We start from the raw sequence: 24,279 nt of genomic DNA on the forward strand, positions 1-24,279 counted from the left end.
CTTTAATTTACTTGTGATGCATGTTAAGATTATTGGCTTGTAGTTAATTGGATCTGCCCGATTACCCTTTCTATATAATGAAATATTTGCCATTTTCCAGTCCAGAATTTCCCCAGGGTCTAGTGACTTCCTAAAAATATGTGATAAGGATGGTTTATATATGTTCTCACTATGTACTTTAAGCACCTGAGCATAAATAACATCTGATCCACATGATTTGTTCGATTTCTGATGATTTAATCGAAGCAGTACTTCTCCCTCTGCAATTTCCAAATCATTTAATACCCTGTTACTGCTGGGAGGTTATCCACTTCATCACATGTGAAGACCTCAAAGTAATGCAAGTTTAGAGCATCTGCTGTTTCACTGTCTGTATAATTTTATTCCCCTTGACTATTCCTAATACAATTTACCTCCTACTAAAATACTGAATGAATCTCTTTAGGTCATCTTTTTATCTGCAGTGCAATTTACTCCTCTCTAACTGCATTTTACCTTCAAAATATTATTTTTCATAGCTGCTTTCATGCTGTCTTAAGCCCTACAATCTGCTTTTCTCTCTGTCCAAACACTGAAAAATGTATTATATTATGGTCCCTTGACACTAGTGGTTCAGTACCTCTACACCTTCTGTCCTAGTTATTACAAAATGTTAAATCTGGACAGGCTTCCCTGGTGTTGGTGTTTTAACAGACTGTGTTTTTTTTTTTTTTTTTTTGTTTTTTAAAAAAGGTCACTTATTATATCTAAAAAATCCTGCTCTTTATACTCTGGTATTAGTAAATTTACCCAAGTTAATTTACAGGTAGTTAAAGCTCCCCATGACTATAATATCCCCCTGTAAGCTTGCTTTTTAATATTACTAAAAAGAGGTGTATAGAAATGACTGTCTGCATTGGGTGTTCCATGGCACACACATAAAACAAGGCCACTTTCCGTACTGCTTTCCCGATGAATGCATGTGTCCTCACTAAGATGTTGCTTATCATCCAAATGAAGAAGACTCGCCTTTAAATTTAGCATTTACATAAATGGCTCCACCCCTTCTATCCTTCCTATCAATGTGTACCTATGTATGTTATACTCATCAGCTTTTTAGTTATTTAGCAAGTTGTTTATTGTAGCTTAGCATAATTCTGATATTATAGTAATACATTTGAGCACACTTGTTTATATATTTGATAATTCCAGCATTAATAAAAGCTATTTTTAATGTGATACTTACTTTACTTTTGCACTTAGACATAGGATTTTACTTCACTATGCATGTTTGCTTTTACACTATTGTTCTTCCATTCTATTAAAATTCTAAACCTGGTCTGTTCTAAACTTTGCTTTTTGTATGTCATTTGATCTAACATGTACAATGACATTAGGATTTGCCCATGCTCTGGCCAGGTGCATATACATCTTTCTCCTACCTCTGTACCTGGAATGCAACTCACTTTGAGCAAACCTGCACCTCAATCCACCTAATGATTGAGCCCCCTACTATCACAACCTCTCTCTTTCTGGGGACTGGTTTTGAGATGGCCCGCTGAATTTGCCAATTCTGTACTATAATGCAATCCAGCCAAGACCTACTCCAGTTCAGCAACTCCCAGCCTGAGGTGCTGGATAATCTGGTATCTCATGCAGAAATAGACTTCAAGGGGGACAGAGTCATCCAAACCATCCCCCAACAAGTCTAACATCCAACAGAACTTGCTTAACACTGCCCTCATTTTTAAAAATTTTAAAAACTGATCAATTATTTTCATAAAATTTTACTTGTTATTAATATTAATAAAATTTGTTGGTTTTTTTTTTTTGGAATTTGGTACACTATATTAATCATCCTAGGGAAATTGTCTTTTCACATAACCTTTGGGGGTCTCAGCACAGGGTCAGCCATTGTACCCCTGGAGCAATTAAGACCTTGCTCAGGTACCCAGTAGTGAAGCAGGATCCCTTCTGGCAGTAACGGAATTTGATCTGGCAACCTTCCAGATACTAGCGCTGATCCTGGGCATTTGAGCCATCACTTTGCCTTAAATAAAGAACTACTGCAGCTATTTAACACCGTGTGGTCCCTTAGACTCTTGTAATATCCCCAAACCACCCCAGACTACCTTTTGTATGTCTTATCTTTTAAGTTATTAACTTTTCCTTGTTTGTTTTCCCATCTTTGCTTCCCTCTTATTACTTCCTTACTTTGAAGCTCTACACTTCACTATTTGTATTCCTTCTTATTATTAAGCCACTATGCTATACTCTTTTTATTGTGTAGCTTTCCTGACTGCTAAGAACTTTTCTGTCAAGTAAAATTTTTTACACCCTACTTCCTTCTTAATGAGAACACATGTTTACTGATAGCAGCCACTAGTTACAGTATTTACTTATTCACTTGTCTGTTTCTACTGTCATTTGAGCCTGGTCAGTGCCCTCTGGCTAGATGCCTTTTAATGTACCACAAAACCCCTCTCTTAACCGTATTGAAGTCTGCCACCTACCTGTACTTAAACCAAAAGCTTTCCTCCTAATTAATGAACAGATATGTTCCAATTTTCTACTGGCACTAGAACATTACTTTGAGGGCCAAATGGTGCACTATGCTTTTATTCTTTGTTCTGTTGTACAGAACGATACGATCAGAAAAATAAGGGCAGAGGCCTATTTCATAACCAACTGAATTTACATCATAATGCTGATTAATACATGTATCTAGTCTGATTTATTTGTTGCCTTGTACCAAAGAAAATGTATCTAATTAAAAGCCTATTCTACTACACTCTTGTTCTTCTCATGTCTCTGAGGCTCAGCTATTGCCCTTGAAATCTGGGTATTTGTCAACTATCCAGTCTTGTTGATTACAGGGCATCTACTGATCTCTTAATCATTTCCTTGTACATTTTGTGTATTACATCAGCCATTCTCCTACTACGTTCTTGTCTTTTAGTTACTTAACCATTTTAGTAGTTCTCTTCATTACATTTCTGAAACGAATACTCATATATTTCAGTGTGCACTGCACACCAAAATATATAACTATTGCTACTTCAAAATTATTCTCTCACAATTGCTAACTTTTTAGGAGCACAATTTGTAGTTTAACTCTTACAGAGCTTCAGGACAATACACTTTGCGCTTCTTCAAATTCAGCTTATAAGGATGATGTCAGTATGTCTCACTCTTAAATGTTTGAATTCAAAGCGATTATTAGTTGGAATAATGGGAGTTTTGGGTACAAATTAGAGCTGGTGATTAATCGCTGTCAACACTAGAATCCCTGAAGCCTACAAAAATATTTGTGATGCCAGACCACCTTAAATTCCCTCACACCTCCTCATCTGCATCTTTGTTTTGCAGATGTGTCAATCAGCACTGGCAACATTCAGCCTGCTCGCGCATCCCGCACAGAGGCAGCTGAAGTCAGACACAAAATTCTCAAAGCTAAAGTCACTTTATCTAGGAGCGAGGTGTCTGGAATTGTGTAGGGTAAATAATATATTGTTATTTGGAATACATACATTTCATGTGTGTTATGTGTCTACAGCGATCAGTGTAAATGTAGAATGACAGGAACTTCAAGGCAAGAAATGTTGAACACGTAACTAAAACAAACTTTTTCATGTTGTATTAATAATTGACAAAATGTTGACATGAAGTGTGTAATTTGTGAAGGCTGAATTCCAAGTACTACTTATACTACAAAATACAGTGGAACCTCGGTTCACGACCATAATTCATTCCAAACCTCTGGTCGTAAACTGATTTGGTCGTGAACCGCAGCAATTTCCCCTATAGGATATTATGTAAATACAATTAATCTGTTACAGACCGTACAAACTGTATGTAAATATATATTTTTTTAAAGATTTTTAAGCACAAATATAGTTAATTACACCATAGAATGCACAGTGTAATAGTAAACTAATGTAAAAACATTGAATAACACTGACACAAACACCCAGGCTCCCTGCTCCGCTGCAAGTGCAGGCTCGCTCTCACTCCAGCACGTGAGCCCACACTCACTCTTTCTCTAGCACACGAGCCCTCTCTCTCTCTCTCTCTCTCTCTCTCCAGCATGCAAGCCCTCCCTCTCTCTCTCTCTCTCTCTCTCTCCCTCCAGCATGCAAGCCCTCGCTCTCTCTCCAGCACGTGAGCCCGCGCGCTCTCTCTCGCTCTCTCTCTCTCTCTCTCTCTCTCTCTCTCTCTCTGTAACATTGCAGCAGTTCACGCTATAGCCTTGCAAGCCGATCGCTGTATAAACACTTATTTTTAATGAGTTTTAAGCACGGGGGGGAAAAAAAGGAATATTTAAACAAATCCGAACTTTATTTAAAAACCAACCACAAGCAACCAAGAAAGTAACATTACAGGGGATTGCGCTATAGCCTTGCAAGCCGATCACTGTATAAACACTTTTTTTAATGAGTTTTAAGCACAGGGGGAAAAAAATGAACATTTGTAATATGTGAAAAGTAACACTGCAACAATTCACGCTACGAACCGAAAAATGAACATTTGAAAAATCCGTAATACAAAAACCATAAACCACCAAGAAAACTAACCTTGCATGAGTCGAGTTCTGACATGAAGTGAGGAGGAACAGGGTGGAGAGGAGGTTACAGTTTTGAGGGAGAGTCTGGCTCCGCGATGGAGGGATGTTTTCTATTCAGGTGTTTTCTCTCTTGTGATTTCTTGTGTTTCTGGTGTTTTTAGCTGTTTAGCTGGTGGGAGCGAAAGCCTCATGCAGCCATTCCAAAAAGAAAGTCCTTGTGACTCAACCCTTCGTGTTTGCCCTCCACATTACTGGCAGTCTGGCTTTGTTTACATTGTGCTGCTTGAAAGCACGAGGGTTCTCAAATTAATAAATGAGTAAACTGGTAAACAGTTTTTCCACCTCTTCCAGCACTTGAGGCCTCTGCCTGGTTAACACTGTAACTCCTTTTGCAACATCAGCTGCTTTAATAAATTCTTTCTGCTTTAGAATAGTCGAAATCGTAGGTTTTGACTTCTTGTACTCGGCGGCAAGATCAGTAACACGAACGCCACCCTCATACTTTTCAATAATTTCTTTCTTTGATTTAAATTTTCTGCAAAACTTTCTTCTCGCCACTCTTCACTTGCTTAGAAGCCATGGTTAACTGCAAAAGCACACAAAATACTGTAGAGCACAAAGAGATCACAGGTAAAGTACGCACGTCTGACTGAGAACAATGAACAGGGAGTTACTCAACACGTGCTTAAATACAGTAATCGGCAAGTATGAACCAGAAGGGAAATGAAATAGAGCACAAAAAGTTCACAGCGAAAGCATACACGCTCGTGCAAGCATGCACGTCTGACCGAGAACAATGCAACACGTGCGGAAATCATCAGCGGGCACAAACCGAAAGGGAACCTCGCTTGTTCGTATACCAACTGTGTGGTCGTGAACCAAAGCAAAAGTTTGGCAAACTTTTTGGTCGTAAACCGAGTTGTACGTGTACCAAGACGTTCGTGAACCGAGGTTCCACTGTACTAATTTTGTTACACCTTTTTGTGAAAGTGTTTCTTGGATATTTAGTCTTCACACATCATACACTTCACGTCAAAATTATGTTGTTATTACTATAACATATGAAAACATTTTCTGTTTTAGCCATGTTTTCATTTCTTGCATTGCATTTCCTCTATCATTTTATGTTTACAGAGCTCATTGCAGACACAGAACACACATGAAATGTATGTATTTCAAATCACTATATTTAATTACCTATATAATTCCTTACCAACGCATTGTCAGATAAACGGGCTGCGTTCTGCTAAACCACGCATTTGCATAACTAAAGTGGGCTATTAGCGCAGTGTTAAGGGGCAACAAGCTTCTTGGCGAAAAAATTGCAAACTTCACAGATTCTAGTGTTAAAGCAATCATACTTTGTTGCATATCACTTGCATGTAATGACTGATTGAAGTCTGTGATTTATAAACATCACCGTCTTCTCTGGTGATGGTCTGCCAAACCTCTAACATCACCATCTTCAGATGTTGCTTATTTCGGGAGCTTGTCCTCTCTCTAGTTTTTTCTTCAGCATTTGGAAGGAATGCTCAATTGATTTTAAATTGGGTGACAGACTGCTTTTCAAGAATTTTCCATTTCTTAGCTTTAAAAAACGCCTTTGTTGCCTTAGCAGCATGTTTGTCACCATTATCTTGTTATAAAAAGAAGCACCTAACACCTCAGAACTTATTGTGCAACTGCGCAGTTCCATCATAAGTCTAGATAAGTCTGCCAGTACAAGGGCAGCCGTACATGCCCATGCCATAACATCACCACCTCCATGTTTAACAGATGACATAGTATGCTTTGGATCTTGGGCAGTTTTTTTTTCATCTCTACAGTTTTCTCTTGCAATCAGTCTGATGATACAGGTTAATCTTTGTCTTGTCTGTCCACCAGAACCTTTCCAGAATTCTGTCGACTCTTAAGCACTTTCCAAAAACTGTAATCTGGCCATCCTGTTTCTGTAGCTAACTAGTGGTTTTCATCTTGCAGTGTTGCCTCTGTATTTCTTTCTGTTCATAAATTCGTCTTACACTGGTGTGAACGGGAGGGAGAGTGAGCCCACCAATATGTTATGTAATATGACCGATGTTGCATTATATCTTATATACACAGCATAATTCATTCACTAAATATATATATTCCTATTGACAGAAATTTATGGGATTGATGTTAGGAACGTGCATTTTATGTAGAGAAATGTTGAAGTTATCCTGATTTTAATAGTAGTAGAAAATTGCTAAAAAAATCAGGTAGAGTGGAAAAGAAATAGAACTGTTTTTATTTCAGAATTTATCTTGATGTTATGCTGTAATGAATATTTATAACAAAAAATACACTACCAGTACAATGCATGGCTTCCACAGATGATATAGTGAACTTGCATGCAAAAAATTGTACATAACTTTAATCAGTTGCTTAGTTTTATGGGTTTTAAGGGCTACTCCGTAACATTAAGGTCTTGATGTTTAGAAAAAATAATTTTCAAGATTTAGACCATGTTTTTGTTTGTTTTTGTCATGTATTTGTTCTTTTTCTAAAGAAATACTAGTTTGTTGATTTATGACTTTTTGTTGACTGATTTTTGTCTTTGTTCTTTCAAGAATTACAATCTTTAGCATCTTCAAATATTTTGTGTTATTGAAATTCAGAAAGTTTTAACCTAAAAGATCAGAGCATTGTGCTTTCTGTTTGGCAGTGGTAGTACTGACACAGGTCTGTCCAAAATCTGTTACAGATATGGTATGCGTTTCATTGCCAAGGTTCTTAAAGATACACTACATGAGAAGTTCCCTGATGCCACAGAGGATGAGTTGCTAAAGGTATTCAAGTCATCTTGACAATCTCCTGCATTGAATATTAAGGTGTTTTCTTCAAAGATAAAATATTAAACAAGTTTGCTGAAATTGTCTGCTGTCCAGCTTTAAAATCTATAATGCCTTGTGACAAAAAACACTAGATCGGAATTGTAAAATGTATAAGAGTTAGCATAATTCCATCAGTATGTACTTTAGGAGAGATTTGGGATTTTTATCCCTACTGTGCTTTTAGAACTTAGTTGCATTTAAATTTATTTTCAAATTATTTTAAGGTACTCTTTGCTATTAACTGAGGAATTTTATAATGTCTGCTGATTTATCTGTTTTAGAGTACAAGTGTTGAAAGGGATGTCACTTGACTTGGCTCTGTACCCTACTTCTCTCTTTCTCTTCACCTTTTTTTAACCATCTTTCAAAATTTTCTTTCATCTCTTTTTAAACTTTCTTTCTCTTTCCTGCCTCTTCTTCCTTTTCTCTAGCTTTGCTCTCTGCCTATGCGTGCACTTTAATATGGGAAAGAGTACTGCAGGTCCTCTGTTGAAAAAGGTGAGCAATGACTGTGAATTTTGACATGTCACATCTTTCTGTGCCAGTTTCTGTTATTTGCTTGTAAGATCCTTCCATGCACTCAATAACTGATAGATCTTTATTTTTCAATGTGTTCTTGTATATTGTGTAGAGCAACATTTAGGTAGATAAGAGAACATCCCTTTAACTTTTTAATCTGTAGTCTTTTTACACAACCTCTGAATCATATTTCACAATTGGCTGATAGCTAATAACAGACTTCATTAGATGTATATTTTATAACATTGCTTGTGGTTTCTTGCCATTTACAGATTGTGGGAAATCTGCTTTATTATCGATATATGAACCCTGCTATAGTGGCACCTGATGCTTTTGACATAATAGATCTGTCAGCAGGTGGTCAGCTAACTACTGACCAAAGACGCAATCTGGGTTCAATTGCTAAGATGCTGCAACATGCTGCATCCAACAAGATGTTCATTGGAGATAATGCTCACCTGGGCACCATTAATGAGTACCTAAGCAACTCCTATCAAAAATTCAGGTACAACAAACTCATTTTCTTATTTTTGTTCTGTTTTTATAGTTTATTTCTGCTGTTTTTCTTCATCAGATTAATCAGGAAAAAGTGTAATGCATCAAAACACCTAATATTTTGAAATATAATTGCATAGGTTATTGCTAATCATTTACAAATAGTCAAAATACCATTTGCTTGTTAATGATTGTTTACAGATCCAGCATCCTAGGTATGACTGCCATGCTTAGGCACTTTTGCTGGATTAAGGGAGTTTGATAATGTCCTATTATGTTGCTGTTTCATGTAATTAGTGTTTGTAATCCCATGCATAAGCCCGAATGCTATACAATATAATTAAAACAGAAGATAGTATGGAACATAAAAATAAAAAATTAATAATGTGAAATGAAACACCATACTATATTTACACAGAAGCATTTCTAGATACATTTTTTAATCTAAGTAATTTCTTAACCCATGAATTGATGACAGAGTACAGAAGTATTTGATTGCCAAATTTTACATACTCGTAGAATCAGAATATCTGGTGGATAAATAACCCCCACCTTCAATCACGGGAAATGTGCAGACTCCACATAGACGACGACTGGGTGTAGGATTTGAACCCTGGATGTTGGATCTGAGTGATGGAAGTGCCTCCCACTGTGCTACTTTTTAGAAACAGATTAATGAGAGGGCATTTTTTAAGCATTCATGATCATGAAGCAAGCAAGTGCTAATTTTTGTGAACATTTAAAATAAAAGTAGAAATCACAGGGGGATACAGATGAGTTTGGAATCACTAATTGAAAATTATTCCTCATGCAACAAAAATAGATTGAAATAAGTTGCCTCTCATTATCAAAGAAATTCGCACCCAGGAGACCTTGAAATCTTAACCTGTCATTATTTTGAACGTAATAGGTAAATGGGAATTGAAGAGCAATTTTAAACTATATTACTTAGTCTTTTCAAAACCATTTTTTATTCTTAATTCATTATCCATATCAAGTTACCATAACATTACATTGGTGTCCTTGCTTCTGTAGTCTTAGGTAATGTTTTTTTTAATCAGCCTAAAATTTAGATCATAGTAGCTTTTACATTACTTCGTTCTATTTACAATGTAATTGTTGCATTAGATTCTAGGTCTGTTTTTACTTCTTCCCTTTTGAAAAGTATATGAAGCTGGTTTGATTATTTTCATCCATTTGTGACACTCGCTAATATATGTGTATGTATTGATAGCATAGTTTCCACTGGTCAGATAAAGTAATAATTCTCAAAATCATTCTGCATTTTTTTCTGTACGTTTTTTGTTTCAGAAAATTGGCACTATATAGAGCTTTCAGAAAGTATTTAATACGACTTTTGACATTTTTGCAAATTTATTAAAAAATTTTAAAATGAAATATTAGATTGACACAAGTGTTCAGACCTTTTTCTCAGTACTTCATTGAAGATCTTCTTCCAGCAATTTCAGCCTAGAATCTTCTTTGAAGCCCAGATTAGTAGGGTGATGTAGTTTGTCCTTTTGGAAGTTTCTTTCATCTCTATACAGGTTCTCTTGAGCTCAGTCACCGTGACTGTTGGGTTCTTGGTCACTTCTATTATCAAGATTCTAGGAACAGTTGTGGGTTTTCTAAACTTATACCATTAAAGAATTAGGGAGGCCACTTTTTTATGGGAATCTTCAATGCTGCAGAAATTTTGTTTAGCCATCCCCAGATCTGTGCCTTGACACAATTTTGGCCCTAAAACTTGCAGGCAGTTCCCTTGACTTTATGACTTGGTTTTTGCTCAGATACACATTACCACCTCTGGGACCCCACACAAGTTGTATAAATTTCAACAGTGAACAATAGAATGATATGCACCTGAGACAAATTTCAAGCGGTGTCATACATAGCTAAGGATCTGAATATTTGTGTCAATGTTATATTATTTTTTTTTTTTATTTTTAAGACATTTAAACAAATTCTTAATCCTATTTTTCCTTCGTCATTAGGGTGTATCAAGTGGTGTTTTATGAGGGAATAAATACATTTAAATTATTTTTAGCATAAGGCTGCAACACAGCAATCTGAAAAAAGTGAAGGTGTCTGAATACTTTCCAAAGGTACTGCATATTAGAAAAGTAAAGCCCCCTTCAGGTTGTTTTTATTATTATTATTATTATTATTATTATTTTTATTTAACTTTGCTGATGGTTTATGTTGAGATTTTTGAAGTATTGTTTAACCACAAAATAAAGTAAAAAGCAGTACACTTCCCAAATAGTGCCTAATGTTTTATACACAATATCTTCTAATTACAGACGCTTCCTGCTTGCCGCTTGTGATGTTCCACCACTGGAAGACAAGTTCAATGTGGACGAATATTCAGATCTGGTCACCCTTACAAAGCCTGTCATCTATATTACCATTGGAGAAATCATCAACACACATACAGTGAGTAAAACTGCAATCACAGACTAACACTTGAACCACCACACATTTTTTCAGTACTAAATTTGTCAAAAGCTATGCCAAGTGGCGTATAAATCCTTTTATTCTCAAAAATGGCCCATTAGCTTGACTTCCTGATAACACAGGCCTACTGCCCCATTCCCAAAAAACAATAGATTACCTAATAATAAAATATCAAAATCTTGATTGTACACAGAAATAAATTTCATGTTTCCACATTGTTTCTGTGAAAATGTTGGCATATCCTTGCAATTTTAAAAAAAAAAAAAAAAACATATTAAACTGCTTTCTTTCTTGGCCATATATAATTCAAATCATAGGTGTTGACTGCAGCCAAGTCAACAGGTTATAAAGCGCAGCAAGAGGTACACCTGCAGCTCCTTCCTTTCACTGTGTAACACCTTCCCATCTGGTCAAGCATGTCCACACCTACCTAGAGGGTGAAACTTTAAAAATATGAGGGTCTTTGTTGTGTCACTCTCTGGTTTCTTTTTTCTGTCAGAGGACCCAAATACAAAAATCAATACCATACTGGGTGCCAGGAAGAGGATTATTACTATAATGATGGCAGAGCCATACATAAATAACAATGACCAAATAAACTATTTCTCACATGAATGCTACTAAAAAAGAAAAGTGAAAGACAAACATTGTTATATATCCATGCCAGTGTAAATGTTTGGTTTCATAAACCAAAGAAAAATGCATCTGTCTCTATAATGGGTTGTGTGAGGTTATAATGATTTTGAAAGCATAGTATAAATGGTCACTTAAATTAGTTGACTCAAGGTGCTGCTAGATAAGGAATAAAGCAGTCAAAAATAAGGAAAAAAAAACTACATGGATTGATTTTCACCACCCCTTACCAACCCCCCACCCTTTATTTTTTCTACTCTTAAAATTTTACTCGACTGTTGTTCTTGCTTACTTTCTCGTGGGTGAGGGTTGATTTGAACTTAAGTTTGTCAGGTTTGACTTGCTTTTATGGAATATTACTTGCTTTTAATAAATTCAATAAAAATGTTAAAAGAAAAAAAGCAATCAATGCAGTATAACTCCTCTTAAATCATTTTTTTTGCTTAATCAAAAACAACAAGCTCTACCATAAATAAGTACATTCTGCAAAATTAGTTCACAAACTGTCCAGCATATGCTGGTTTTCATTTAACATCACATTCACTAAAAAGTTAAGTCACATAGCAAAATTATCCTTAATATATGCATTTTTGTGTTTCATATGGGTGATAGCATAAATCTTAATAAAAAAAAAACTGATGAACAGTCCAGTTTGAAATGTCTAAACTGACACATTGTTCTGAATGCCAAAGGCTCAACTCTGTAACCTGTCTCACTGTTTTTATATTTTCAGGTGTTCTTACTGTTCGCAATGTTACAACAAAACTTCCTTCATAATATCAATAGATTTAAATTTATTGAACCACATGTCAAGGCATGTTAAAATTAATACCAAGTCTTCCTTGCTCCTGACGCAGATTTGGATTCAATATATACCAAAATGGCAAGCATGTGATAAGGCAATGACCAGATGTCCATAGCCGCTGAAACTGAATTTAGCATACAACAGTGCTAAAGCACTACATATACCCCAACCTTAATGACTCACCTGTTATTTTCTCTTAAGACATACCAAACTAACTTCATAGTGCTTTAATGTCACAAACTTGTATTTGCCATTCTGTCCTTTCTTTCTCAGTCATCTCATTTTGAGTTTTTCACAGGTTTTATAAGGTTTGATGGTATCATTGGGAATGTTTGTTTTATTTTCATAACACAGAAGCAAAAGCTCACTTCAGCAGCACAGTTTATAGGATATGTCTTGGAATGCTGTGGTAATAAATAGAGGGTAGTATATCACTTGTCATAGAATTTGCATTTGGACAAACTGGGCTAAGTTTACTATATATTCTTGTGATGACCGTTCACATACATGTCCTCAACCTAGTTAGGGTTCGCAAGTCATAGTTTGAGAACCAATGCCTTAGGTTATTCATGATAGTATAAAGTATATCACTAAAGCCAAATCTTTAACTTCCTTCTGCAGCTTCTGTTGGACCATCAGGATGCTATTGCACCAGAGCACAATGATCCTATTCATGAGTTGCTGGAAGATCTGGGAGAGGTCCCTACCATAGAGTCTCTTATTGGTGAGAAGACAAGTTATCAAAGTTTTAGTATAAATTATGGTTTAAGTAATATAACTAGAAAGATGCAGATATTTTCCTTATATCCTGGAATACTTTATAATGCAGTATATAAAATATAGCAAATGCTTCTGAAGAGGCTTTATTACATCAATTTGCCTCCTATAAATATGGCTGGGCATCAGCACTGATGTCCTGATTTGTTCCTAATTCATCATGCCCTGATTCAATATCAATTTTATCTGGCCTGAATTAGTGTGCATTGATATATTTTAAGTGGTAGTGTTTTTAGAAATCACTTAGCCATGCATAGAGAATATTAATATAATGTGACAAATTTCAGTAACACTTTATTTGAAGGGTGTGTGCATAGTGACTTCATAACATGCGCACAAGCATGGAAAGACATTTAAGAAAAAAATTACTAATGAATAGTTAACATCAGTATTTGGAAGATGTGGAACAAAACATCATTGCTCCTTTAAAAAAAAAAAAAAATTAATAAATCACAGCACTGCACTCATTCAAAATTCACCATTATTAACTAACACATGTATAAACACATCAGAGTCCACACATGTTATGGGGGGTTGATGTCCTTGTTTTAATATAAAGTAGGTGCAATTGCAGTGTAAAACATCTGTATTTTCTTGCAAATCTTTTTCTTCTTCGTCTTCTTCTTCCTTCGGCTGCTTCTGTTAGGGATTTCCACAGCAGGTCATCATTTTTTCATGTCTTCCTATTCTCTGCATCTTTCTCTGTTACACCCATAACCTGCATGTCCTCTCTCACCACATCCATAAACCTCCTCTTAGGCTGACTGCTCTTTCCTTAACATCCTTCTCCCAATATACTCAGCATCTCTCCTCTGCACATGTTTAAATCAACGCAATCTTGCCTCTCTGACTTTGTCTCCCAACCGTCCTACTTGAGCTGACCCTCTAATGTACTCATTTCTAATCCTAGCCATCCTTGTCACACCTAATGCAAATCTTAACATCTTTAACTCTTCTACCTCCAGTTCTGTCTCCTAATTCAAAATAATCAAAAATTGCTTCTTAAATAATAAATGTTATTCAATAACCTATTCGTGTGTTACAGTATGAATCTCTATGTAGACTCCTTTCAACTAAACTGTTGGCCAAATTATTTCCCTTATTTGACTTTTAAATTATTCTTAGATCAAAATTAAAGAGACAGCAGGAAAATCATGTCTTTCAATAATTTTTTTTTTCCATTTTTATTACTATTTAATTTAATGTTTCTTTGTATCAGTATACTGCTGCTGGATTATGTGAATTTCCCCTTGGGATTAATAAAGTATCTATCTATCTATTCTGCAAGTTACACATATCTTCAGTTGCTCACTTATAGCAGTCATGTTAATCAGTCTCAAATATGTCCTGAGAGAAAAAGGAAGCATTTTAAAAACAAGAATTTTGAGCTGATGGTTGTTGAAAGTGGTATTGAATGAGTAGAACATAAGAGACAAAGAACTGGCCATCATGACTGGTAACACTGCTATCATGGAGCTACTTCAAGTTCACTGTTTTGAGCACATGCTCACTTTTGTATCGCAGGCTTCTCTGAAAAGTCCAACAACTGCCCGCTTGCTTTGCATGAGGCACTTTGTAGGATCTTTTTCTTTACAGAAGTAGCAGGATGTTATACAATGTTAGCCATAATAGATGCAATGAGAAGTTAGGCAAAATTGCACCTTTTATTGCCTAACTGAACTGATAATATGTAAGCTTTTGAGGCAAGTTAGGCTCCTTCTTCAGGCAACTTATTTTTTTTGGACACGAGGTGACTTAAGTGGAAGCTTGGACTAAATGCCATCTACAGTGACTGAGAAAATGTTTCTGGGTGACATCGGGATAAATGATTTGTCAAATTTGTTGTGTTACAACCATAACTAACGTCTGAGTTGCACAGCTTACATATGGCTTTACTTTTATCCAGTTGTTCTTTCCCAACACACCATTTGAATTTGTAGTAAGTCCACACTTCTGATTTAATTATCTAAGACACTGATTTCAGTTAAAGAGGACACACCATTTTATGTGAAGTAGTAAAGTGCTTTTTTCATGGAAAGCCTTAACAGGCACATTAGCGCCTAAAACTGGATCGGATGCCAAAAACGAAGATAAGCAAAAATCAATATATAGTAATTGATCAGGATACAGATCAGTCTTAAGACTAAGAATTGATCTAGATTTTTACCTAAGCCTACCTGTAAGACATAAGACAGTGATATCATCTGACCTTGTATTTTGAAATGTGAGCTATGACTCTGCTAAAGTTTTCCATTTTTCCGTAGGTGAAGGCACATTGCCACCTGGGGATCCCAATAAGGAGACAATGTCAAAAACGGAGGTGTCATTAACACTGACCAACAAGTTTGATGTGCCAGGAAATGAGAATGCAGAGATGGATGCTAGGACTTTAATGGTCAAGTATGTCTTCCATTTCAAGATCCTGTAGGAACTGTTTGTTTCTGCATTTTATACAGTATATACACTGTAAGATGCAAGCAATTAGATAGCCACAAGGGAAAATGTCTTTATCTCAAACAATATGGAGTGCACTGTGTGTGTGTGTGTGTGCGCGTGTCAGTGATATTTCAGTTCTGATATTAATTGTAGTTTTACTTTTTAGTTTATTTTATAAAATGAATGTATATTTTTATTTCATTTTAGTTTTCAGTGTAGTCAACAATTTTTATATTTATTTAGTTCTGGCTTTTTCTTTTACATAATATTAGTACAATTTTAGGTTTTTTTTTTTCTGTTTTAAGACCACATGCTGGCCTACACGTATTTCAATACAAGTTATTTTTCATTCAACAAAATACACTCACAGTTCATAATGCCATTAAACTCAGCTTGACAATCAATGATAAAACACATTAAGCTCCCATCAGTAAGTTGGTATGTTTCAACCCAAGAAACCAGTCTGTGCAAGCTCGTTGCTGTTAAGCTTTAAACAAGCACACATTTCGAGAGATTTGTTCATGCTGCAACAACGTCCATTGCACAGATAGCCACGCGGAGAAAATATTCACTTGATGAGTGCCTGTGTAATGCAGGTGCACAGACAAAGTCCTCGACCACTGGCACCAGCAGACGGTATTTTTGACAATTTCTGCTGCCAGTACTAAAGCAGTGACGTGTGGTGAAGTCCTTGACTGGTGAGGCACTGACTCCTTCACAGTTAGATTTACAAATACAGTAGTGTCTCGCTTATCCAACATAAATGGGCCGACCGAACGTTGGATAAGCGAAAATGTTGGATAATGGCAGGTGTTAAGAAAAAAACCTATTAAACATCAAACTATGTTATAATTTCACACGTTACGAACCTAATAATCATGTTTTACAACAAAACAGAATAAATTAACTGAAAAAATGAACTTACAGTTACAGAATTGTCTGAAGTTAAATACAGTATGTACTGTACTTAAAAAGTTCAGGCCTGTGATGATTTATTGATGTGATGATATTTTTGATTGAAGTCTGCTTTCCTGACAAGTGCCGTTTCTTCGCTGTGAAGTCTCACCAGTTTCTAGCCTTAACTCCGTCACTAATATAGTCAACATCCGTACGAACGTATGCTGTTTACTACAGCATTGTGACTGCGTGTGTGTGTTTGTGCTGTGACGTGCGAGTCCCCGTCTTGCACCCGAAAACTCGAAGCTGAGTCTCTTTTAGCAACACCAGCTTTACTAAGCTTGAAACAGCAACAGCGAGGTTATTTAATGTAGCGGGATCTTTCATTCTCCTATACACAGACACAGCAGTCAGGCAGGGTCGGGGGGAAAGTAATACTGAGCCCAGCGCATTTATAATGTGCCTTGTTCCTTGTATCGCCCATCAACGGCAGGCGCTTATAGCATGTCCGCAATCTTTTCAGATTGTCTTTTACATCGAACTGCTACAGCGCTGGGAGACTGTGATTGCTTTGGGACGCTCTATCGCGTGTCGTCCCGTTGGGTGGAATCCCACATGAGTTTAGAAACTCACTCACACCAGCCATGATTCTTTTCAAAGGTAAAGTGCAGGTTAATTTGCTTTATGTATTTTTACTTTATATTTTGTATTAATAATCATTTTTATATGAATAGTTTTGGGTTTTGGAACGAATCATCTGAGTTTCCATTATTTCTTATGGGGGAATTAGCATTGATATACTGTACGAGTGCTTTGGACTGCTAGCACATTTCCAGAACAAATTATGCTCACAGACCGAGGTTACACTGTAATTAACTGCGACAGAGTCGGGAGCAACAAAAAATAGACTACTCTCACGCTCGCAACTTGCAGTTCTTGTTGCAAATTGATGCATTTTTTTTTTTTTTGTTTGATTTTATTTTGCAGTGGGACGTTGGATAATACGGATTGTTGGATAAGCGAGACTCTACTGTATATGATCCCAAAAGAGTAGCTTATTCGCCATTCAATTGGCAGCATGCACAATGACTACTGGTTATGATTCATATTGCATCAGCATTTTTTACACACATGGGTAACGTACATATTGGGCTAAGAAAGAACATTACATTTATAGTGGGAGAGAGAGCGTATTTGCTCTGCATCCTCCATGTGTTCTAAATTTGCCGTTGCAATTTCACAATTCATACTCATTCGATACAAATGAAAGTATAGAGTGGTGTACAAAAAAAATTAATTTCAATTTTGACCTTAGTTGAAATATTTAGTTTTTTTTTTTTAAAGCTTTTAATTCTGATGCTTTAATTTTACTACAGACAATTCAACAAAAGGATAACAAGAAAAACAAAATAATATTTTATTTAAGGTCAAAATGTAGTTTTTTAAAAAAAAATTTTCTTAGTCTGATCCCGTTTTTTTTTTATAAATTTGAAAAACATTTATGGTCTTACCTTTATTTGTAAATGAAGTCCATACCCCTACACTTCTCCATGAAAATCTCTGTCAATTTCTTGTAAATGTCCTCCTTATTTTACTTTAGTTTTAAAAGTCTTCATCTTCCATTTTGGCAGTCAGTTGGAACAAAAAATAAAAATAAAAAGACCGCTGCAGTACACTTTCTGATATCGCTAACTTACTGCCGCCTCTGCATAGATGAACAGCAGCAATGAGCACCTGTTGAGCTCACATCCGCCCCCTTCAGGTGAGCATGGTACTGTCTACCTCAACTTGTGCCTTTTCACTACAGTTTTATGTCTGATTAGCAAGACTAAATATGTCACACACATTCATTAAAGATATTAGCCAGACTGTGGAAAGTCAGGGTGTAAAATAAAAACGTGTGCAAACATTATATTGGCGATATACAGAGAGACGGCAACAGGCAAGCACCAATTGCATGCATCAACACAGTGTGTGAGGGACAGTACAGTCCCAGGGATGGCTCATCTTGTCGCTCCCGCACCTCGTGTTTCTACCCTATATTTAATCAGGAAATGTACAAATTCAGCGCTTTTTAACAATAAAAAGATCAAAATTATTAGAATCATACAGAAAACAAATTTATAGTACAGACCAGTGGACAAATATATTTTATGCAACCATTATTAGTTTTCTTTTTACTTTTCATGACATGTGAGACCACATGTCCCTGTATGAAGTGCAGTCATTGTGCCAGAGAATTGCCGGACTTCCACTAAATACTTATCCAGCTGGTCCTGCACTGAAATTCTGAGACTCTTTTCTTCACACACTACATTTGCTTTCATAATCATCTGCGCTGTAATTAAATTATTTCCAAACGTTACTTTCTACCTGCAAACGTCTGTGCAAAACTCAGTATTGTCAACCACATGTGCTTACTGCTTCAACCTGTCAAGCCAAATATGCTCGACAAACAAAAACAGTCCTTTATGGAAGTTGCGCCACGTGACTATAGTAAGCCCAAGTTGCAAGATCACTACATAGTGAAGAACTAATTTTTCTTTAGTGGTAGTTTCTCTGTTTGCCTTAATTTCATTGCTTGTTCATGTAAAATGAAAAACAATATTTTTGGTTCTAGTTTTCGTTTTCATCATGAAAATATTGTGTGTGTGTGTATATGTATGTATTTCTTTGTTTGCTTTAAACTTTTTTTTTTTTTGTTTTTGTGGGTTTTGCTTCTCTTTGATTTATTTAGTCTGTAACAAAACAAGCAGTTAGAACTGCAATGAGAAAATCTGTGTTTGTTGGCTTTAAATTCTTTGGATTATTCCTTGTTTAAATAAAAAAAATAAAATGGTTAAGCAGGTGTTCTTTCTTTTAACTCTTTAACTTAGCCTTCCACTCTGATAGATTCTTCTAAAATCCTTCTTTCCTTAGTACCAAGCGGCTCATTGTAGATGTAATTCGGTTCCAGCCTGGTGATACCTTAACCGAGATCCTAGAAACAGCTGCTACTGATGATCAGGTAATGTTTGTCTATATTTAAGACTTATTTTTAAGGAATCTCAACATTTTACCCCAGACATTCCACATCTGAAGAAGAGGCTGTTTTTTTGAGGTGACATTTATTTTAAAAATGGTGTTGAAAGACAGGGTAAAGTGAATAATCCGTGGTAAATACTAGTAATAATAAAATAAAGTTTAAAAAAGTACAGTTTTAAATACTCTTAAAATATTTAATGGAACAAGTATATCAACAACTAATCAAAAATATCTATACTAATAAAAGGCAAAGCACTCTCACTCACTCACTCACTCACTCACTCACTCACTGACTCATCACTAATTCTCCAACTTCCCGTGTAGGTAGAAGGCTGAAATTTGGCAGGCTCATTCCTTACAGCTTACTTACAAAAGTTGGGCAGGTTTCATTTCGAAATTCTACGCCTAATGGTCATAACTAGAAGGTATTTTTCTCCATTAACTGTAATAGAGTTGAGCTGGAAAGACGTGGGGGCAGAGTTTCGTGTGACATCATCACGCCTCCCACGTAATCACGTGAACTGACTGTCAACGCAGTGCGTAGAAAACCAGGAAGACCTCCAAAAAGCGCTTAAGAAAACATGCATTATATAATTGAGAAGGGAGCGAAACAATACGAAGCGAGCGAGTGACATATACTACCATATTCATGAGTGCTGCTACCTCGGAAAGAAAGCAAGGTGTAAACATAAACTTTCATAGACAGGCTACCACTGGCGTTTCACATGCCCACAGGTAATGCGGGATACAAGTTTAATGAGAGGACGCAGGATATAAACGAGAGTTTTGATCACTTTGTAACTAAATTAAAACTGTAGGTGAAGAGGTGTGCTTATGCAAATTCCGAGAGACTGTGTTTGTGGGGATTGACAGTTAAAGGCGGGTGGGGAGTCACGTCATCATCTCCCTCCCATTCATCTCATTTCGCTCTGAGCTGAGCTCATGCTAACGCCGTCTTCGAAGCAACCGTCAGACTGCCACCAAATACTCACAGAAAAATCCACAAGTTAATACACACGCTGTTTCTAGAGTTTCTCCACACTGAATCCTCCAGGCACTACTTACAAAAGGTCACATTGAGAATCGTGTTACGTTATTTTTAAAATCTTTCCTTTTCTTAGCACAAGCACAGCTGAGAAGCTTCGATGCATGTGCTCCATAACGTGTTAAAAATAATGCATTTAATCACACTTTGCATTACAAGCAAAGGGAGCTTTTGTCAATGCATGATTTCCTGGTACACCGATTACATTGATCAGCGCATCCCGATTCATTTTACCCTCGCACCACCTTAGTTTGAGAAGAAGTATGAAAAATATGAGGTTAACACAGAAAAACAGATCACCAATTCAAGCTTTATGAATAATCGATTAAGCCATCAATAATTGTTTTGGTAAAGCCATCCTCCTTCCATTTTATAATTTTTCCGCCACTAGCCATGATTAAATGAACGGTAAAAAAGTAAGAGCAAAGCGAGGGTGACTTATTTAGGCAGGCATATATATGACAGCAACACTCATGACAATGTCAATCATGTTACGTTATTATTAAAATGTTTCCTTTTCTTTTCATTACTTCTTTAACACACTACTTCTCCGCTGCGTAGCGCTGGTATTTTTATATATATATATATATATATATATATATATGAATGAATGACCTCCAAAGAGCGCTGAGACTTTTGATATCATGAACGTGTCTTCAAAAACTGGGGTCTCCTGCCCAGCAATAGTCGAGCAGCCAGCGCTGCATAGCTGTGCCGGCCTTTGAGACGCTGACTGCGCTTCTGCCTTAAGTCAAAGTGAGCACTTTTAATTTTTTTCATCCTCCCCCTGCACTATAGCCCAGACAAGTGCAAACACGGGACCCCTTTTCTACACCACGGCAAAATAATATTAAGGCGATTCACACTTTCTTTTGCACGATATCGATTATGAGGTCCTCAGCTCGGATTATGAAGACACGCACAGGAGTGGAGGACTGACAGTGCCATCACAGCCGATTAATGGCGGGATGTCTCACCAGTCTACACAAGACCCACCACGACTGTCCCCAAAAGGCGATCATAACGTCAGTGAACACATCTCTCTATACTATATAAAAGAAAAAGGCAACTTTCCTTTCTTTACACCTTTTTTCCTTTTATCCCAAACCAAAGCCTTTCTCTCTTAACACTGCAGAGGACACAAAACTAATTTTCTTTAAATGCCGGTAAGGCATATTACCAGAGGCACAAAATTTGAACGTTCACATAGAAAATGTAATTTCAATGTACCTGTACTTCTTAAAACGTTAATGTTTTACTGTTTAATAACTTATAGACTATAATTTATTATTTTTCCCTTTCACTCAGTGACCAAACCTATACACACACATATAGACACATACAAACATACACACAAGTATATGTATGTGTGTATATATATATATATATATATATATATATATATATATATATATATATATATTGTGATAGAATAAGATGCTTGCTCGCACCCTTGTACCCTCAGACACCACGTCAGACACCAGATAAAAGTCCAATAATTATTTATTATAATAATAATTGTGCACAAAGCACGCTCCTCTCCACAGTTCTCCAATAACAATGAACAATCCTCCACTCCCAGACGCTTAGCCACCCTGCCTCCCAACTCAGCTCATCGCCTGGGAGCTCCCACAGTCCTTTTATATTCCCTGACCCGGAGGTGTTCCTTCCCAACAGTCCACAAGTCCTTATTCCTTCCGGGTCAGGGTAAATAATGTTTCTCACCCGAAGCCCGTCGCTCTTCCTATGACGAACTTCCGGGTCATAGGGCATGAAGAATTCTTGGTCCTCCTGCAGCTCCTTCTCGTGGCCCCATGGCATCCAGCAGGGCGGTGCACAAAAACTACATGGTCCATAATGCCCTGCTGGTCTTCTGGGGACCTCCATGCTGCAAGGAGGGCTCCACCTGGCGGCTTGGGGTATTGGCGGGTACATGGCGCCATATCTTACAATATATATATATATATATATATATATATATATATACACACACATACATACATACATACATACATACATACATACACACATATATATAATTTGTGTGTGTATGTATATATGATGTAGATAGGTATGTGTATATGTGTATGTATATATATATGTATGTATATATATATGTATGTATATATATATGTATATGTATATATGTATATATATATATATATATGTATATGTGTGTGTGTATGTAGATATGTATATAGATATGTATGTGTGTGTGTGTGTATATATGACAGCAGCAATCCAAGCTGTGAGAAAACAGTAAAAAGGAGGCGTGTCAGGTGTCGTGGTACATTTTCTGATGCAGCTACGAAAACAACTTGGCGCTGCCGCCAAATACACAAAACAATTACTTTGACGATCATGTTACATTATTTTTAAAATGTTTCCTTTTCTTTTTCATAACTTCTTTAACACATGACATCGCTGCGAATCGCGGGTATTTTGCTATATATATATATATCACAGCGACACTCATAACAGTGACAAAACAATTACATTGACAATCATGTTACGTTATTTTCAAAATGTTTCCTTTTCTTTCTCTTTCCTTCTTTAACACACTACTTCTCCGCTGCGAAGCGCGGGTATTCTGCTAGTTGATTAATAATTGGTAATCAATTGTTGTTGTAATAACCTTTTTAATAATTTCTGATTCATTTAATTTTTATTTATACAGCTGAATTTTATTTTAATATTTTACATTTTTTTTCCATCTTATCACTCTACAAATGATGCTTAGATGATTCCTTTGTAGAGTGCCCAGGGAAGAAAAAAATAAACTCATTGATGCAAAATTTATGGGAAACTATTTGAAGACGTCTAGTTTTTATATATCTAGTACATTTTTTTTTTTTTTTTTCAGTTTATGGTTATAGTCAGTGCAGACTAAAGACATACAAGTTTGTTGATCATTATCTATCTATATATATATATATATATATATATATATATATATATATATATATATATATATATATATATATATATAATTGACTAAATCCCCCGACCATGGGGAACGCATGCCAAAGCCATGCCTGCCAACTCACAGAGCCCCGCCCACCAACTCTAAGACCATGGAATATGCACGACAGAGCCCTGCCCACCAACTCAAACCCTCCTCCCGTGTCATGGGATATGCACGACAGAGCCACGCCCACCAACTCTAACTCTCCTCCCGCGTCCACCCTCGTTCTCAAGGTATGCGCACTGCCTGCTCATGTGTCCGCACGCAACACTTCACTAAACACAGCTTCGGTCGCTTTCATCACTGCTACAGTCCATATGCACCTCTGAGCCGCGTTGACTTTTCATTGTTCTTTTTGGTTCCGGCTGCTTTTCTCTCTCTGTATATGTGTATGTATATATATATATATATATATATATATATATATATATATATATATATATATATAATCGACCAAGTCGCCCGACCATGGGGTACACACAACAGAGCCCCGCCCGCCCACTCTAACCTCCTCCCGTGTCATGGGGAACGCATGACAGAGCCCCGCCTGCCAACTCTAACCCTCCTTCCGCGTCCACCCTCTCTTTCGAGGCATGCGCACTGCCTGCTCATGTGCCCGCCCGCCCCCAACACCTCACCAAACACATCCTCCGTCGCTTTGGTCTGTGCTACAGTCCACATGCACCTCTGAGCCACGTTAACTGTTCATTTTCCTAACATGGCCATCGCTTCACATGTGTTTCATGGAAACAACACTTCTTTCAATGTTAAATTCCTGTATCAGGTAACTGTTTGTTTCTACCAGTCAGATATTTCTGGAAAAATGTC

The 24,279-nt window shown here is 36.6% G+C and overlaps 1 protein-coding gene across 1 annotated transcript in view; it reads left to right on the forward strand.

Annotated features, from left to right (window-relative positions):
* iqgap1 (IQ motif containing GTPase activating protein 1) overlaps positions 1-24,279 on the forward strand; it is a 303,340-nt gene that overhangs the window by 243,138 nt on the left and 35,923 nt on the right. The window contains exons 28-33 of the mRNA XM_039773388.1: positions 7,269-7,353; positions 8,190-8,422; positions 10,716-10,848; positions 12,929-13,031; positions 15,349-15,484; positions 19,337-19,424. Coding sequence (XP_039629322.1) covers positions 7,269-7,353; positions 8,190-8,422; positions 10,716-10,848; positions 12,929-13,031; positions 15,349-15,484; positions 19,337-19,424 — 778 coding nt within the window. The remainder of the gene's footprint in view (positions 1-7,268; positions 7,354-8,189; positions 8,423-10,715; positions 10,849-12,928; positions 13,032-15,348; positions 15,485-19,336; positions 19,425-24,279) is intronic.

Source organism: Polypterus senegalus, chromosome 12, assembly GCF_016835505.1.
Source record: "Polypterus senegalus isolate Bchr_013 chromosome 12, ASM1683550v1, whole genome shotgun sequence".
Lineage (NCBI taxonomy): Eukaryota > Metazoa > Chordata > Cladistia > Polypteriformes > Polypteridae > Polypterus > Polypterus senegalus.